A 19,464-nucleotide genomic window follows, 5' to 3' on the forward strand; every position below is an offset into this window, starting at 1 on the left:
AACCATGGAAACAATCATGTTAACCATAGTAATTAACACACTATTAAAACTTGAAAGACACTCTCACATATGATAAGTGTCCATGTTGTCTAGAGTAATTAACACAGTATTAATCAAGAGAATCTTGAAAAGTTAAGTGAAAATAAAGTCTATGATTAACAATTGATATAGGTGTGCCCAACTAATCATTAGGCAGGAGAATACTAATAAGTTTGCCGTTTATAAAGATACTAAAAACGTTATAAACAAAAGAAAATTAACAAAAAATTAGTAATTAATTATCATCGGGCGGTAGCTCAGTTGCTAAGGTGTTTTGTTGTCAAAACCCAGGTTATGGGTTTGAACCTTGCTGGCTACCCCGATTGATGTGCCTTGCCCCTGATTTGTGGGATAAGGGGGGTCCCATGGGTACTAAGCCCGTCTCTTCTCTAATGCCAAACTAAAAAAATAAAAATAAAAAAAATAGTAATTACTATCAACATAAAAGATCTTAATTACTCATAAATGTCTAAATTAATTTAGAAATAACACAGGTGATAGACATAAAAGATCTTAATTACTCATAAATGTCTAAATGAATTTAGAAATAACACAGGTGATAGATAGTAATATGATTAAGAATTATCTTAGCCGTAAATAAACCAACTCGCCCTAACTTTCGCATCGAAAACCTGAGAGTTCCATTTTCTTCGTTTTCATTTCAGGTATGTATGATGTGCAGGGCTTAGAGTACTTCTCTTTCGCGTCGAAAACCTGTGAGCTTCGTTTTCATTTAAGGTATGTATGATGTATGATGTGCAGGTAAATAGCTGGTGCTTCTCGCTGAGTAACTGATGCTGTGGTCTTAGTTAGCGTGCGAGGAATCGAGGTCTCACCGTGTTCATTTCGCTTATTTCTGATATGAGAGAGAGAGAGAGAGAGAGAGAACAGGCAGGGTTGATCTTGGTGCTGCGCCTGTTAGCTAGTTTTGTAGAATTTTACTTATTGTCTTTGTTTGTCCCGTTGCCAGCAGCCATTTGTGGCAGTTTGAAACTTTAATGTCAAGTTCTTTTTCTTGATATTGTAAAGTATGGGTTATGAATAATAAATAAGTTTATATTTTTTTATTATATGTAAAAAAAAACATAAGCATACGTAACATATCTTATTCTAATGTGTACTTCCGAACTCTTAACAAACATGTTGGAAATGTTCCTTACCTACCTTTTCTAACCACCTCGCTAGGTCACGAGAGTTTCACGCATCTACTATAATCAAGAGTTACCTTTGTTGGTTGCGTAGTTTCTCTTTTGTTCTTCTCTTTTATCCAAGTCTGTATTACTATCCAATGTTACAAATTGGATCAAAAAGGACACCAAACTGATCTAAATCTTATCCAAATTGGATCAAACTAAAGTTGGAAGCCTCTAGAACTCAATTGGACTTGGTTAGTGGCCTCCCTCATCTATAAATAGACTCTCATTCCTTTGTATTTTCATCTTGGAGTAATTACATGTCAGTATTATCTTCATTTTAGTGTAATTCTATTCTCTCTCTATTTTGTCTCTACTTTTGGGAGCTTTGGAACTTCTCAATTCTCTATCCTCTCTTGGATATTACCCTCCCCAACTTGGTGGCCAAACCTTGCTTTGTGGGTTTCACTTCTCTCCAAAAGAGTTAAGCCAAAATCAAAGGTAATCCTTAATTCAATGGTTTTGGCTCTCGTGTTGTGCAGTTTTGCTGTTAACTTACATGCAATGGTGGTTGTCTGAGGCTCCAGCACCAACAAATATTCTCTCTGCATCTCTAAAGAAAGGTAGGCCATAACTGAAGTCTGAAAGCTTTTTTGTCTTGTCTTTAAGGTCTTGAAAGCCCAAGTCTCCAATATAACAAAAGAGATAATGCTTTTTCAACAGGTAAATGGGCCTTTGAGGAGGATGTGGTGGTCAAATCATCAAAGAAGCAAAAGATATTGGAAAAAGATCTTGCTGTGAAGAAAAGGAAGCATCTATCTGCAAAAGACTCATTCGACTCTGAAAAAGAAAAGGTGCTCTCTGTTACCTTTGCATGCACCGGTCTTGAGCTCCCGTAAGAGCACCAAGATGGCCTGTGTTGTGCAGCCCATCTATGCCACCACAAAACTTTGCTACTTAATGCATGTTTGATATTTGCAGCCTTCGAAGCCCATTGCAAGCAAGCTGCTACCTACATCAAAAACGTTGGCGTCTAAAAAAAGCAGTAAAGAGAGTAGTTCATCTTCAGATGAGGTGAAAGCCATGGTGTTCTGTTGACAAATAACGAGTTTTGTCCTCACTTTGGAGTGGCTATTGGTAATGACCGTGATCTTTTTCTCTCTCTCAATGTGCTGTTGTCTCTCAGGAGGCTCAGCCCATAAAGCATGGACTTGTCAAGGTTAAGGCACCTGATAGCTCAGATGACAGTGATTCAGAAGAAGTGGTGAAGAACAGCTTGCTGCTCTTGGGCTTTCAAGTTAGAAGGGATTGTATTTGGATTTCTCATTTCTCACTTCCTTACGTTTGTATTTGCAGCTTGCCAAAAGCTTGCCTGGCAAGCCAAGTGCCCAAGTTTTAAGGAAGCAAAAGTCAAGCTCAGATGAGTCATCCTCTGAGAGTGATGATGAAGAGGTACTTCTATTAGCCAGGAGTCTGATTGGTTTATAGTGGCACTGCTTTTTGCTTTCTTGCATTTGTTTATGTGGCTAATGCTTTTTGATGGTGTCCTCACAGCCTCCGGTCAAGCAAGAGCCAAAAGCTGGAGGTGCTGCCTCAAAAGGGCCACTGCCTGCTGCTGTCAAGAGTGGTAAGAAAGCCAGAAAACCGGAAAGCTCTTCGGAGGACGATGACTCTGATAGTGATGAGGAGGTGAGTGGGCATCTTTGTCTAGTATGTTAGTAACTTTCTCAGACTATTTGTGTGTAGTGCTTTACAAGTGATCTCGACGTACTATCTATAGTGTGCTTCAATTGTCATTGTCATACTCCCCTTTAAAGACCAGCGGTCCTTTGTATCTTAGCAATCAATGTTGTCATTTGATCTTTTTGCAGCCTTCACAACCTGTGGTCAAAACAAGTTCTATATCTAAGTCTCAGCCTGCCAAAGGTGCTGTTGTTAACAATGGCAAGAAAGTGGTCAAACCAGAAAGCTCCTCGGAGGACTCCTCAGATAGTGATGATGAGGTAACTGAGAAGCCCTTTCTTAATTCCATGAGTGTTCCTATTGTTACAATCATGTACCATGCTGGTTCAGCAGCCCATGGCTGATATTCATTTGATTGGATTTTGACAGCCTGTTAAAAAGTTGTTGGCTTCTACTGCTATAATACAGCCCATCAAAGGGGGAGGTATCAAAAACGGCAAGGGTGTTTCTCAGCAAAATAGTTCTTCAGAGGACTCTTCTGAGAGTGATGATTCTTCTGATGATGATGAAGTAAGTGATAACAGCACATCGAATGATATTTTGGTTGTAATGGGTTCTTTTCTTTCATGTGCCAATCTGCAAGGCCTTTTCTTATCAGCTTCTACTAAAGGGGATGGTTGCACTTGCACTGTTAAGCTTTTGCAGCCTGTGAAACCTTCAATTGCACTGAATACAAAACCGGAGGTGCTGCTGCTTCCTTCAAGGCAAAGCTGCCACCTGCCCAGCAGCGTAGCTCTTCCGAGGACTCTTCTGAGGATGACTCTTCTGATGACAGTGATGCAGAGGTAAATGGAAACTAATGCTGTTAGTTGCTTATGCTGCACTAAGTCTATCAGAGGACAGTAGCTGCTCATTTCGGTGCTTTGTACCCCCTTTATCCACACTGCATCCACGCCATATGGAATGCCAAAGCTAATATAAATCCTTGTATCCCCTTTATCCACACTGCATCCACCCCCTTTAAAACACATTTTGATGTGGAGAATCCCCCCCCCCTCCTCGCGGGGCGGTGCCCCTGGGGTTTTGAAGCCTGTACCCTGCTCAGGATCATCGGAACAATGATGTTTAGCCCGCCCTTACAGGGGCCTGATTGATGACATTTTAGGCCACCTTGGCCTGTACTGTGTGGCCATCGCTCCCTGCCCATAGGAAGATGAGGATGAGCTGTTGCATGTCCTATGCATGAGTGCGAGAGGACCAACATGGTGTGGTGTACTACATGGTGGCCACAAGAATCTACTTGGCTACCCCCACTGCTAGGGGAAGAGAGCTGTGCTCTAGTGCAAAAGTTTCCAACAAGGTTGAAGGCACCTTAGGTACTGCATTGAGATGCCCACGATGATCCACTGAAAGGCCTCCACTAGTCTCTAAGTCAGGGGAATCACCCATTGTGCAATGGGATAGATGCCAATTGATTCTTGCAACCACAAATCCTTGTGCTGAATGTTCCCCTCTGTTTCGGTGGAGGTAAGTTTTCATATCATCCACAAACTCAAGGTCCAGGAGCTCCTCCTGGCTTAGGATGGGTAGTTTGACGCCATTTAAAATTGCAACCAGATAATTGCTCATGGTCTCTACCATGAACAGGAGGAAAGCAGCCAAAAGACAGCTATGGTGAACCGAGGGGGAGATGGAGAAAGGCTTGCTTCGTGTGCCCTGAAAATAAGAACCTAGCTGTGGGGCCAAAGGACAGCCCCGGCGAACCGAGTGGGAGATGGAGAAGCTCCCAAGGCTATTGGGAGAAAGAGAGCACTTCTTGCAAGGAAGGGCTTGAGAGCTACAATAGGAGAAAAGGGGCCAAAGGACAGCGCTGGCGAACCGAGTGGGAGATGGAGAAGCTCCCAAGGCTATTGGAAGAAAGAGAGCACTTCTTGCAAGGAAGGGCTTGAGAGCTTTCTTCGGCTTATCGTCTGAGAATGGGGACTCTAGGAAAGAACCTAGGAATGGAGGTATGGTCCCCTTGGTGTGTTGCCAGACTTGTTATTAAGCCTTTATATCTCTAGGAAGATTCCTGGTCAGTTGTGAAAATTAATTGTTAGAAGTTAGAAGTGTTTACTCGGACACCTGGTGGGGTTTGAGTGCACCTCTTCAACTAGGCGATGGAGACAGAAAACCTTGTCATGCTGGTGGTCTGGGCCGATGGCAGTGAAGAAGTTTGGGCTTATCCCCAGCTTGGGTCCGATAAGATGATGTCATGTGCATCCCACACTTGGATGCCAGTGGCCACGTGGATATATCTGTACAGCAGGTGCAAGAGTTGGAGTGGTAAGTGGCCCGTTGTGAGCGAGGGATCCACTCTAAGCGTCTAGGGTTAGGTATACAAGTCCTGTACATGGCCATGGTGCCCCGGCTGTACCCACCAGCCATGTTGTGGGTTGGAAGGGGCTATCGGCCAGCCTTAGGGAGCCTGGACAGCCAGCCGACTGGGCCCCAAGCCTAGTTTGGCTGCCGGCCAGGTGTGGGACTGCCCACACTGGCTGCCCAACAGCCCTTTGTCCATGCGCAGGGCTGCCCAGCAGCCCAGCATAAATGCACAAGATGGACAGGACAGGTAGGTGTGAAAACACTTGAGATTATTAGCATTAAAAGCTATGGGCGCTAGTCGTGGGAAAATATTGCTGGCCAGCCTATGTTAAGCTGGGGCTGACTGAAGGTTAGAGAGGGTATAAATACCCAGCCATGGTCTGCATTTCAGGCATCTGAATCTTCACAAGGTGCTGAAGCTACTCAAGGGGCCCAGACAAGCCAAGGAGAAGCTAACGCAAGGGTGAAAGCTGAAGGGCCAGGTCAGAGGTTTACCTCAGTCAAGAAGGTCCAGGTTCAGTCTTTTATTTTCTGATTTACGTCATTCTAATAAAAGCAAATACACCATTCGTGGTGGGGGCCCTACAGATGGTATTTGGGACCCAATACTGTGTCCTCTTCTCCCCCCGCCCCCCCCTCTCTCTCAAGACACTCTCGGTTGTGGCCAATGGAGTTCATGATGGAGGCCTCTACAAAATCACCACTTTCTCCTCACAGACTCCCTCAACCAACTCTCATATCCATCAATTATTCTCTGCTTCTCATGCCTTAGTCTCACAGACTCAGCTGACTGATTTCTTCTAGAGGACAGTCATGCCAGATCCCGCAGTGATGGGTTGAGGCCCGAGGGGTCACTTTGAGGAGAGCAGAGGAGATTTGAGCATTGCGGCATCCACGAGCGCCCGGATACCGACCTTCCCACAGACATCGACATATGATTAGGGACATTCGGGCACGACACCAGAGGCGACTACAGGAGAGAGGACAGCCGAGACCCATTGATCCGGCGGCCATCTTGCATATCATTACAACTGGCATCGTGTATGACATATTACACCCCCCCCCCCTCACCAGAGGATGGAGCTGACTAGGAGCACGCTTGCATTGAGCATCGTTGTATCACCCTGGCATATAGTTGTGCATTTACCCCGGTAGTGCTCCATCCATATATATGTACATACATCCCGACCTCACAGTAGCAGTTTTCTTTCAATTTTCTTCCAGTTGTTGTATTGTGCACTGAGCACCATCTGATACTCAGAGATACCACATACATTGTACATGGTTTTGTCTCATAGGCCAGTTCTCTTTGGCCTGAGAGAGACGTTAATACAATCTCTCTCTCTCTCTCTCTCTCTCTCTCTCTATTTTCTGCACATCTACTTTCAATTTTGTCTGTTATTCTTGTCGTGAACGATTGCTGATTTCTGAGCATTGAAGTTACCGATCTACCCCAAAGCTTCCGCATGTTACAAAGATAATGTTTCCATACGGTAAGTGCATGAATTACAACCAGGAGCTCTTTCTTATAAATGCCAAGAGAGCGCTCTGCATCATGCAATCTACGGCTCTTATAAGCCACGGCATGTCTCTTCACCCTTCACCCTTGGCTGTCTGGGCTCTTGAGTAGCTGCAACACTAACACTTTGTGAAATATGAGATGAATAACCTGAATTTATGACTGGGCTTTATATATACCCTCAGGTTGCTGGTCGGCCAGTTCTACTGGGGTCGGTTTGCTGAAAAAGCTCACGACCAGCATTTAATACTTATAATATGCTGTAAAAAATCCATGTTCACACCTATGATAGGCTGGCCATTACGCGCATTTGCTATCACCTGGCTGACAGGCTCTAAAGGGCCTGATGCCCTGTCGACTGCCTGTCCAGAGGCCCCTAGGGTTGGCCGACAGCCCTTTCAACCCATCACATGGTTGGTGGGCATAGCTGGGGCCCTCCTGGCCCCTTGGGGGTGGTTCTACACCTCCCCCATGCCCACATAATCCTATGCAATTTCCAGATGTATCACATTCCACTCTGAATGGCTTTTGGAAATCCGGAATAATCAACACTGGACAATGGGTAGTTGCATCCTTCAATTTGAGGAATGCATCCCTCTCTACATCATTCCATTTGAATGTAACCTTCTTCTTTGTCAAGTCATGCAAAGAAGAAGCAATCCATGCAAAGTGCTGAATGAACCTGTGGTAGTAAGAGCGTAATCCAAGAAACTACGGATCTCATGCACTGATCTCAGTTTGGGCTAATTTCTAATTGTATCAATCTTTGCAGGATCTATCCGCACTCCATCTTTGGACACAATATGTCAAAGATAATGTATCTCTGACAAGAAGAAGTCACTCTTCTTTGCATTTATGAAGAGTTTATGCTTACGGAGTTCTTCAAAAACAATAGCCAAATGAGCTCTATGCTCTTCTTCGGTCTTCGAGAAGACTAGGATGTCATCAAAGAAGACACCTGTAAATTTTGTGTTCTCACGGAATATGCGATCCATCATTCTATTGAATGTAGTCGGGCATTCGTAAGACCAAAAGGCATAACAAGATACTCATAAAGTCCAAATGCTGTCCTTAAAGCAGTTTTATGTACATCCTCAAGCACCACACGCACTTGATGATATCCACTCTTGAGATCAATTTGGCTAAAGCATGCCGATCCATCCAACTTGTCAAGGATGTCGTCTATGCGTGGAATCGGAAACCGATTCTTGATGGTAAGCTTATTCAAAGCTCTATAATACACACACATACGAAAAGATCCATCCTTCTTTTGAACCAAGAGGACGGGTGAAAAATATGGGGAAGAGCTTGGCTGAACCAAACCCTTCTCGAGAAGCTCATTTACCTGCTTCATGATCTCCTCTTTTTGGGATGCACTTACACGATAGGTTGGCCTATTAGGTGGTGAGCTACTTGGTACAAGATCAATGCGATGATCTTCCGGTCGTATGGGTGGCAATTCATTTGGTAACTCATCAGCAAAACAATCATTGTAGTCTTGTAAGAATTTCAAGCTATCATTACTAAGAGTGTTTACAAGCACATTATTTTCTTCAACATGATCCCATATAAATATCAAGTACGCAAAAACACTCTTTTTCATTACTTTCTTAATTTGCACATGGGATACAAGGGGAATGGTATCACCTTCTTCACGAGCATTAATCACATGCTCTCGGCCTTTATGCATGAAGGTGATCCTGTTGGTCTTGTAAGCCTTGCACGGATCAATGTGTGTGTGCCAAGGCTTTCCAAGCAATACATCACAGCCATTCAAAGGCACTACAAGAAAGTTCTTATGATCCACATAGCCTTGAATGTGTATGCGCAACTTGCCAATAATAGGCATAACCTGCACTTCTTTACCAACAAAGGCAGTCCCTGCTTCAATTTGTGGACCCATGTTCTCCACTTCAATACCCAAAACAACTGCCATCTGTGTAGATATAAAGTTCTTAGTTGCACAATCATCAAATAGAACAAAGCGGGCTGATTCTTAAGCTGTCCCCAAGCTTTACATACAACCCTGTCTTTGCTATCATGTGAAGTGTTGCCCTCCACATCCGGAACCATATGCACATTGGGCTTTGATGCATTCGCATTATCATGCTTTTTCTTGTTTGGGCATGCATTTGCAATATGCTTAGTGCTACCACAAGTAAAGCATTTTCCCTAGCTCATATATTACTTTTTTTGCTCCGGAGTGAGACCCTAGTTTCTCACTTTGAAGGGACGCTTCTTGGTAGACTTATTTTCAGCCTTTGGACTATTTTAATCTTGGTTTAGGCCCTTTTTAGGTGGCTGTCCATTATTTTGCAGGTTTTGGACAGTCCTCTCTTTGCCTTGAAATGAGGGTTTAGTCTTATTGGATCGACTCAACTTGAGTTCCAATTGCTCGGTGGCAGTGGCGGCTGTTATTAGTTGGTGTAAGATGTGACCAGGATACATTTGTAGTTGTGCTTTGTACACGGGTTGTAATCTCGATTGAAACCTTCTCTTCCTTTCCGCCTCGGTGACATGCATAAATGGAGACACCATTTATGCATGTCACCATTTATTCCAGGATAATCTCCCATTCCCAAAGCTTGTACTTTCCAAATATTTAGACATCCTGGAGTCCACCAGACCTCTTTCATATTGGGAAATGTCCAGGCTGGTGACATCCTCCCCAACTTCTTAAAAGTTGTCCGTAACTTTAAGCTTCAAGCCATATATTCAAGCCAAAAGAAATATCTCGTCACCATATCCTTAAGATATCCTGAGATATATCTCCATATAGCTTGCCTGTAAGCTTGATAATATAATCCACAATATCCATATGGAAAAAGTGCTAAACGTGTGCACATAAAGCCAACTCCATACTTCCAAGATAAATTTTGTGAATTCATGAATCCTTAGACCAAGCTGTCTATTGCTCATGCTCTTGCTTCATAGGCTTTGAAGTGGCTGGCCATGCTTAATAGCAATGATGGTAAGTGTGGTCCCCACTTGAGATCTTTTCTCTTCCTTATTGATAGAAGGAAGCCTCCGCTTCCAAGGAAGCCTATGCTCTGATACCAATGAAACTCGCGGTGCCCGGGGGACTAGGGCCTTTGACACATTGGTCGATACCATCAAAGCATATTAAAACATTTAAACATAGCCACAACCTTAACACATATCTATCATCACTTTGCATAAAACATAAAAGTTGGACAAAATATCCACAAATGCTGAAAATGGAGCTTGCACATGTGACACCACATAGAGGCCGGAATGGGCCGACCCCCCCCCCCCCTCCCCTTGGAGTATTTTATTACCGAAGGAGAATAATATCATGTACAAGCTTTGAGGGCCTTACTCTCCCCACGGGAGATGCCGGATTATCCATATACAAATGCCATAACACAGCCCAACACGAGGCTACCAAGCCGGAACACAGGTTGTAGAAATGCCGAACCAACAATATAATCCATATACCTCCGTGTGGGTATTGATTCTTCCCCCAAAACCACGGGTCTTCATGCAATAGAGCTGGTACAGCAAGTACAATGCTCCATTCAGCTGGTACAATAGGTACAACAAGTAAAAATGTTGGTACAACAGGGACAATGATTGGTACAAAAGGTACAGTGGTTGGTACAACAAGTACAAAAGTTGGTACAATTGGTATAATGGTTGGTACAATAGGTACAACAAGTACAAGGATTGGTACAGCCAGTACAGTGGTTGGTACAGTAGGTACAAGGGCTGGTACAACAAGTACAATGGCTAGAAATCATAATAAATGATTAAATACCCTTGCCTTCAGTATTTCTTCGCAATGGAAGCCTCGAAAACAGTCTCCAACAGCCGGTATTCTTCATGGGCAGCCTTCAAGAGAGAGAGTAGCCATCATTAGGGCAGCTTGTAACGGTGGTAAAGGCTAGTGTGTAGCAAGAGAGCCTCCATTAATGAAGAGCGAGGACTCCAATATATAGATTTGGGGCCCCCATGAGTGAAAATGGAACGAGAAGAGGCTATGATGACAAGTGGAGAGCCACACAATAGCTGGAGTGACAAGTGTGAGGTCACTTGTCTCACTTTGATCCACTTTCTTGCCACATGTCCCAATCTAAGAAATGGGTTCTCCCATAATCTTTACCTCTAAAAATATCCCAACTGGTAGACATTCTGTCAAAGGCACTTTGCCAACTCTTGGTATCTGCTCAATTCAAGATGTAATGACGCGAACAGAATTTCCATCGGAGTCGGGCCAAAACTAGCAACTCTCCTAAATTTTAGGAGTGTGGTCCTTTGTATTCCAGTATAATCCCCCATTCCTAAAGCTTGTACTTTCCAAATATTTAGACATCTTGGAGTCCACCAGGCCCCTTTCATACTTGGAAATGTCCAGGCTGGTGACACATCATCCCCTTGCTGCTGGCTTCCTGTTTGGTGTCCTATTGTAGCCTTTAGGGCTGACCATGTTAGCTAGAGGGGTTGGTCACCCCTCACATATTTTTTTCAATATTTTATTCCCATTTTATGGAGTCTTGGATATTTATCCTAGTCGTGGAGGATTTATCCTAGTCGTGTAGACCTAGTCAGTTGCCTCTACATGGGCATATATATAGTCGGCTCTACCCTCTCTCATATTCATTGCTTAGCATTGTTTGGTGCAGTCCCTTACATACAAGGCCTTCTCCCCTCTTGCTCGGGACTTGTATTCTTGGTTGATGATATTGAGAGCAAGTCTATACCTGTGTTTCCTCTCCCTCTCTCTCTCTCACTCTCTCTTGTGTTTCCCCTTTCCATCTTCTGCTGTGCATTCTATCATGGTATCAGAGTGCCTGTGATATGCAGCGTTGGATGCTCCCTCCTCTTCCTCCTGCGTTTTTCTTCTTAGATTTGCTGCTGGTTGGCTGGTCACTTCTCGGCTCTTCTCCACTACAGCCCGTGGTCTTCCATTGCCGGTTTGACCCCCGAGATCCCTTATACACCTGTTGGTTGCTCTGTTTTCAGGGCAACAACACCTTGGAGTGCTGCGTTTTTTTCTACAGGTGGTTTTGCAGCAAGTCTTTAGTATTCAGCAGCGCCCCCCCCCCCCCCCCCCCCCCCCCCCCCCCGCGTAGTGCTGGCAGCCTGTTTTGTGCAAGACAGCTATGTGCTGCGTTTTTTTCTCCCACAGGTTTTCTGATACTGTTTACTGATCTGGTACCTATCTCTTCTGTGTTTTCCAGAATCTTCCCTATCTACTGTCCCCGAATACCTCCGCGTTTTCAGATTTGCAGCCATAGTTGTTGCGTTTTTCTGGTCTGATTTCTTGCTGGTAGCTCTACCTTCACCCGGGCTTCTTCCGTTGGACCCGAAGGTTCCTTCTCTTCAACGTTTTTCCTCATATGCGGTGTGGAACGTGGTTGGTCTGAATTCTCAGGTTTGCAGTCCTCTGGCTGGCTGCGTTTTCTTCTCTAGTGGACACATATCACTTGTAGAGGGGGTTTTGTTTGGATTGTGGCTTTGTAGGTAGTTTGGTACTTGAGGAGGACATTGAATTTCTGATTTCAGTCAGCGTTTTGCTGATTTTGGAGCATCTATACCTGTGTTTTGTTCCTGGCCTACACAATTATGCGGTTTCTTCATGTTCCTTGGCTTCTGTTGGCGGTGGAGTGCTTTTTTTTGCTAGACAGCAATGTTTTGGCAGCATTTTGCTTCCCAAAGGAGTTTTCTACACTCAGAGGGGGCCCATCTCCAGCTACTTCACTTCAAGATTAGTTTTGGGAGCTGTTTTGTATCTCTAGAGACTTTCTTTTGTGACAGGAGTTTATAGATTTTGGAGGAGAGTAGTGATCTTTCTAGAGATCATGAGCATAGTTTATTTTGTCCGAGCCTGTGTTCTTTGTAGTGTTTGCAGAGAAAGGAGGGTGTTTACTTATGGAATAGTCTTTTGCTCTTAGTGATGCTTTTGAGGACTTTGTTACCACTGCAGTTTATATTCTTGCTTGCCTTCTTCATTGTGAGGAGTCTACCTCTGCCTCTCTTTGTGATGCTTATGAGGATGCCCCTTTCCCTGCCAATTTGATGCGGTGTGCAGGTTTGTTGACTTGGAGGATGGTTTTTTGGACCCGGTGGGATGCTTTGGATCTGTGGTTGTTAATCGTGCCTAGGGCACAGTGGTACTTGTAGAGTTTTTTGGATTTGGATCAGAATCAGGTTGGGCTAGTACCAATCCAACGACATCATTTTTCAGAGGGGGATGCGGAGTCCTTTCATCTGGCGATACCCACGTCGTTAGTGCATCCATCGCCACCTCCTCTCCACAAACGCCACGATCGAGTCATGTCGCGGAGTGGGTGGAGGCTCGGTGGGATCCCTAGAATGCAAAAATTTCACTTTAAGATTAAGTCTTCAAGGAACGAGAAAGAAATGTGAAAACGAGATTTGAAAACATGGGACATGGGTTTACCTAATTCCCTCCATAGGAATGTCGGGGTCCTCCTCATCAAGCATGGTGGTCACACGAATCTCCACTAGAGCCTGTCGCATGAAGTGGGTGAGTAGCCCCAATGTGGAGCCCTCCATGACGGCCATGCGCAAAACTCTATACAAGGGAGTCACCGCAATGACAATGGCACGCATTTCGCGCCAAAAGGACTCTCTCATGCATAGCCGTTGAACGGCTCGGGCCTCATCCGCACTAGTCACCAACTCCTCTCTTAGCCATGCGACGAAATCCGGGGAGACTGTAAACCGGCCTTCAGAAACCAAAGGGCGGGGGAACAAACATTTGCACATAAAACACTTCAACACCATTGAGGACCTAGAAAAGGAAAACAAATAGGGGGAGCTAGAGTGCTCCTGCAAATAGTACACGGGCACCGATTGGCCCCAAATCGCAGTGGCGCCCCTTGCGGTATTTCTTTAATTGATTATAAGAGCTTTGATTACAATATAAGGCTGGGAACTCAGCCGTCACAGTAGAACTCCTGAAGCCTGCAAAGAACCTGCATCTGGCTTCTTGTCCACTCGGCATCCACAAACAAGTCCAGCCAATGTTCACATCGAAAGACTCTCTCACATTGAGTCTGCATACAGAAGCTTTCTCCCATGATCAAGGCTGCCACAACCATCCATAGCCTCTCACACTATGAACAGCATCACACCCTGACACATCCAGTGCTTCTGCATCACAACACAGACTCCCAAACTGTCTCTCAAAAGAGTATCACAGCACAGCATAACATACAGTCGACACACCTGTACAAACCCTCTCTACCTTCCAAGGGTACTATCCATCTCTGTCATGGATTCCCTGTCCCCTGTCTTGTCAGTAGCTAGGCTGTACCAAACATGTGTCCATTCCTGTACCCTTTGCCTGCATGTGACCTATCTCCTGGAGAAACCCAAAAACATGTTTCCTCGAGAAACCTACGACCTGTTTCCACATGAAACCCTTAGGCCTGTTTCCCTTTGAAACTTCTGTCCTGTTTCCATACATCTAGTTACCTGTTCCCTCATGAAACATCTGGCAACATAGAGATTCCCATACTATAGGTCCCACTGTTCCTTTCTAGCAGGAAGAAAACAATCTGCTCCATGAGCACGCAGCCATGCGAGCTTGTATCACTCCCATGCCAAGAAACATAACCAAATGACATGTACTTGCAGCCAAAAACCCAAGCACTTAGCTGAATTTGTAGCCAAACAAAACAGCCCATAAACTGTCCCAAAACAGTCCTGAATCCAAAGCAAAGAGAAGCTGAAAGTTCCATCAGTTGAACGCCATCAACATGATGTCTATGTTCATGAATATCCAGCCCTTGTCTACTCTTCAGCAGAGGGAGAGAGAGAGAAAGAAAGAGAGAGAGAGAAAAAGCGGTACTGGCTGTCCCCACATGTACGCCCTTGTTTCTCCTGCAGTCCCCTCTTTCCAAGAGAGCCTCTCATGCCCTGTTTACCTGCACAGCTTTTCACTAGGAAGGGGGGAGAGTCCCACGCTCAGTTCAGCCACTGCCCAACTGTCCTCTCCTCCACGCTGCCGACTTGGTCCTGCAGTTCATGCCTTTGTGTCCAACTCAGCCTGTATGGACAGCAGCGCAGCCAGCCAGCCAATCTACAGTCCAGCCCACTTGTTGGCATGGGAAAGAGAGAGGGCACACCCAGTTCTGTGCGCCTGCAGTCCTGCAGCCGCCTGCAAGAAACACAGCCCTGCAGCCCCTGCCTGTATGCGCCTCTTTTTCAGAAAACTCTCCACGCACAACAGCCTGTATGCGCCTGTTTTCTGTCCTGTCCGTACAGCTGTCCGTACAGTCGTACAGACCTGCAAGCAATCCCCTGTGCGCAGCCAGCATGCAGTCCAGTTCTACGCAGCCACCCCCAAAAAGCACATGCGCCTCTTTTTCATGCCAACCCTCCTTTTCCCCAAAAAGCACACGTGGCCCCCAAAATAGCATAAGGGCCACGTTTTTCTTTAATGAAGGGCTTTTTAATAATTTCAAAGGTTTTTTAAACCTTTTAAGCTAAAATCTCTTTGCCCCCTTTCACACATGGGGTTGTCCACACATGGGCTCTCTTTTTGACTCCAACCTGATGCCATTCACACTGTCCACCATGTCCCCGTGCACATCTGCATCTTGTCCAGAGAAAAACAGAGGGTCGTGACATACCCCCCTCTTGAAAAATGGCAAGCGTCCTCGATTGCACTCAATGGCATAGTAAACCATCTTATGAGCAAAGATACCCCATATGACAAAAACGATGGCCTTCCAATGCATCTGGATGATAGAACAATCATCCTGCACAATAAGCCACACTGTCCTCTTGCTTGTTCCTTCAGAACCTATAGCAAAAGTCTAAAACCAAATGGAAACACGTTAACGGTGTTAGCCAAAAACAAAACCATGCATCATTCTACATATGGCACACATATGCATGACACACATGCATTCGCAAACAATATGCTCCTCAAAATGCTCTACCTACTCTAAAGAAACAGTCTAAGGGCTGCTCGCAAGCCTTACGCCCATGGGCATCCCGCAGGACCCATGACTGATGGTAAAACATGAGCATATGAAAGCATTCAATGCATCCAAACACTACATCCAGTAAGTACTTTCCCACATATGTTTCATGGTCATCCCGCAGGAGTTCCACCCAGTGGTGCATCCATGACATAATAAAGCACTTGATGTATCATACCAACATACATGCAGCACATGACACAATGCAGAGTATTTCCCAATGTATTCTCAATGGTACCAGGATCCAATGGCACCAGAATACAAAAATACCTCTACCACAAAAAGTGTATGCATACATGCACAAATAGAGTTCGATCCATATTTCCATGAACCAAACCAACTCTAGGACTGCTCGCAAGACTTATGCCATCCATAGAGTTATCCATAGTTGCAGTTAGAGTTCCAGGTGCGCGCGACTGTGAACCATACTCAACCATACCATCTCATGTGTCTAGAACACAAGATCATAGAAGTCCCATAAGCAGATGTACTGTCAGCCTCAGTACCTTCGGGTGAATACAAAGATGTCACCAAGCGACTCCTAGATGACAAATGAGCCTGTCTGTAACAACAAGGGAGCGGAGGTGCTACCCCCCTCTTGAGCATCAGGCAATGCTCCAGACCTATGCTCTGCTGAACCTGAATGAGCCGTAACAAGAGTCAACTCCAACTCATAGGCATCATGATAAAGCTGCAACTCCTGAGGTGAATCTGCTAAGTCACCCTCCTCCATCCACTTCGCATCCATCAGTGAACCTCCTCCATCCACTTCGTATCCATCAGTGAACAGCTCTTGAACTTCACAGGATAGCGACGGGAAACCTTACCCTGTACCTTTCTTTCCTTATGTGCCAGTATATGCTCGGGAATAAGAACCTCGTCAAGTTCCTCCACTTCCATCTGAGCTTCATCTGATACATCCTCAGGCACCCAAAACCTGCTTGCACTCCACCCAAGTGATAAGCACAAGTCCTCGATGAAGCATAGTAGATCACCACTGCTGAACATAGAAAGAAACTGTCTTCCGAACCCATGAAGCCTCCGTGAAGATACCACCGGTGACAAACTGTCGAAAGCCATAGCCTTCAACGCATCTCCTGCACCATAACACTTCAACTGCTTCTTGTTCCTGGCCGACTACTTCTTGTTCTTGGTGTCTTTTCTCCTGAGCTTCATCTTCAGCTCTTGCTCTTCACCTCATATAGGCAAGGATACAAAATCCTGTACTGTGTCCTGCACTTTCTTTTCACTTTCCTCATGTTGAAGCTTTTGATGTGACTCTCATGAGACAACCACGAGCTCGCCCCTTTAGGAAAGTTGGCGATTGTCCCGACCAAAGCAACCACGGACTCGCCTCCTTGAGAAAGTCGACGATGTGTCCCAGCAAACGGAACCTTGTAAACCGGCCTTCAGAAACCAAAGGGCGGTGGAACAAACATTTGCACATAAAACACTTCAACACCATTGAGGACCTAGAAAAGGAAAACAAATAGGGGGAGCTAGAGTGCTCCTGCAAACAGTACACGGACACCGATTGGCCCCAAATCGCAGTGGCGCCCCTTGCGGTATTTCTTTAATTGATTATAAGAGCTTTGATTACAATATAAGGCTGGGAACTCAGCCGTCACAGTAGAACTCCTGAAGCCTGCAAAGAACCTGCATCTGGCTTCTTGTCCACTCGGAATCCACAAACAAGTCCAGCCAATGTTCACATCGAAAGACTCTCTCACATTGAGTCTGCATACCGAAGCTTTCTCCCATGATCAAGGCTGCCACAACCATCCATAGCCTCTCACACTATGAACAGCATCACACCCTGACACATCCAGTGCTTCTGCATCACAACACAGACTCCCAAACTGTCTCTCAGAAGAGTATCACAGCACAGCATAACATACAGTCGACACACCTGTACAAACCCTCTCTACCTTCCAAGGGTACTATCCATCTCTGTCATGGATTCCCTGTCCCCTGTCTTGTCAGTAGCAAGGCTGTACCAAACATGTGTCCATTCCTGTACCCTTTGCCTGCATGTGACCTATCTCCTGGAGAAACCCAAAAACATGTTTCCTCGAGAAACCTACGACCTGTTTCCACATGAAACCCTTAGGCCTGTTTCCCTTTGAAACTTCTGTCCTGTTTCCATACATCTAGTTACCTGTTCCCTCATGAAACATCTGGCAACATAGAGATTCCCATACTATAGGTCCCACTGTTCCTTTCTAGCAGGAAGAAAACAATCTGCTCCATGAGCACGCAGCCATGCGAGCTTGCATCACTGCCATGCCAAGAAACATAACCAAATGACCTGTACTTGCAGCCAAAAACCCAAGCACTTAGCTGAATTTGTAGCCAAACAAAACAGCCCATAAATTGTCCCAAAACAGTCCTGAATCCAAAGCAAAGAGAAGCTGAAAGTTCCATCAGTTGAACGCCATCGACATGATGTCTATGTTCATGAATATCCAGCCCTTGTCTACTCTTCAGCAGAGGGAGAGAGAGAGAAAGAAAGAGAGAGAGAGAAAAAGCGGTACTGGCTGTCCCCACATGTACGCCCTTGTTTCTCCTGCAGTCCCCTCTTTCCAAGAGAGCCTCTCATGCCCTGTTTACCTGCACAGCTTTTCACTAGGAAGGGGGGAGAGTCCCACGCTCAGTTCAGCCACTGCCCAACTGTCCTCTCCTCCACGCTGCCGACTTGGTCCTGCAGTTCATGCCTTTGTGTCCAACTCAGCCTGTATGGACACAGCAGCGCAGCCAGCCAGCCAATCTGCAGTCCAGCCCACTTGTTGGCATGGGAAAGAGAGAGGGCACACCCAGTTCTGTGCGCCTGCAGTCCTGCAGCCGCCTGCAGTCCTGCAGCCGCCTGCAAGAAACACAGCCCTGCAGCCCCTGCCTGTATGCGCCTCTTTTTCAGAAAACTCTCCACGCACAGCAGCCTGTATGCGCCTGTTTTCTGTCCTGTCCGTACAGTCGTACAGACCTGCAAGCAATCCCTTGTGCGCAGCCAGCATGCAGTCCAGTTCTACGCAGCCACCCCCAAAAAGCACATGCGCCTCTTTTTCCTGCCAACCCTCCTTTTCCCCAAAAAGCACACGTGGCCCCCAAAATAGCATAAGGGCCACGTTTTTCTTTAATGAAGGGCTTTTTAATAATTTCAAAGGTTTTTTAAACCTTTTAAGCTAAAATCTCTTTGCCCCCTTTCACACATGGGGTTGTCCACACATGGGCTCTCTTTTTGACTCCAACCTGATGCCATTCACACTGTCCACCATGTCCCCGTGCACATCTGCATCTTGTCCAGAGAAAAACACAGGGTCGTGACAGAGACCACAGTCATCTGGAGCTTCGGCTGCACATTGTATAGCCGCTCCAAGAGAAGTCACATGTAGACAAACCGTGTGGAAGAGGGCTTCTTAAGCTCCAAGTCGCTTTGCTCGCAAAACATAGCGAGCACCTTTACCTTCTAAGTGAAGAACTTCACAACCTCTCTTCTTCCAATCACTCCATTCATCAGAGAGGATAAAGCAATCATACTTTGCTCATCCTACCCGCACGGGTGTGAGTTTGTCGTTGATCCTTTGCCTCTCGTCATCAAGCGCGGTGGTGCGCATCTCATGGTAGGTGATACCATGCCATTCACCATGGGATGGCCCCACCTCCGCAATGGCCTTCACCATTTTGTGCCATTGTGGAACCTTGAGCACATGGAAGGAGAGATTGTAGTCTATCACCATGCGTGCAATCTCCT

General features: G+C 45.6%; 1 protein-coding gene across 1 annotated transcript; it reads left to right on the forward strand.

The window, feature by feature from the left end:
* Positions 1 to 590: 590 nt before the first annotated feature.
* LOC147617799 (uncharacterized) lies at positions 591 to 12,543 on the forward strand. The gene is made up of 14 exons (XM_086775508.1): positions 591 to 704; positions 802 to 868; positions 1,715 to 1,795; positions 1,896 to 2,026; positions 2,154 to 2,246; positions 2,359 to 2,436; positions 2,529 to 2,624; positions 2,727 to 2,861; positions 3,044 to 3,175; positions 3,285 to 3,425; positions 3,552 to 3,700; positions 5,574 to 5,701; positions 11,940 to 12,133; positions 12,517 to 12,543. Exons 3-14 carry the CDS (start codon positions 1,732 to 1,734, stop codon positions 12,541 to 12,543), a joined length of 1,368 nt encoding a protein of 455 aa, XP_086631634.1. The 5' UTR covers positions 591 to 704; positions 802 to 868; positions 1,715 to 1,731.
* The last annotated feature ends 6,921 nt before the right edge of the window (positions 12,544 to 19,464 follow it).

Source organism: Cibotium barometz, chromosome 36 (genome assembly GCF_041138505.1).
Source record: "Cibotium barometz isolate CiBa-2024 chromosome 36, ASM4113850v1, whole genome shotgun sequence".
Lineage (NCBI taxonomy): Eukaryota > Viridiplantae > Streptophyta > Polypodiopsida > Cyatheales > Cibotiaceae > Cibotium > Cibotium barometz.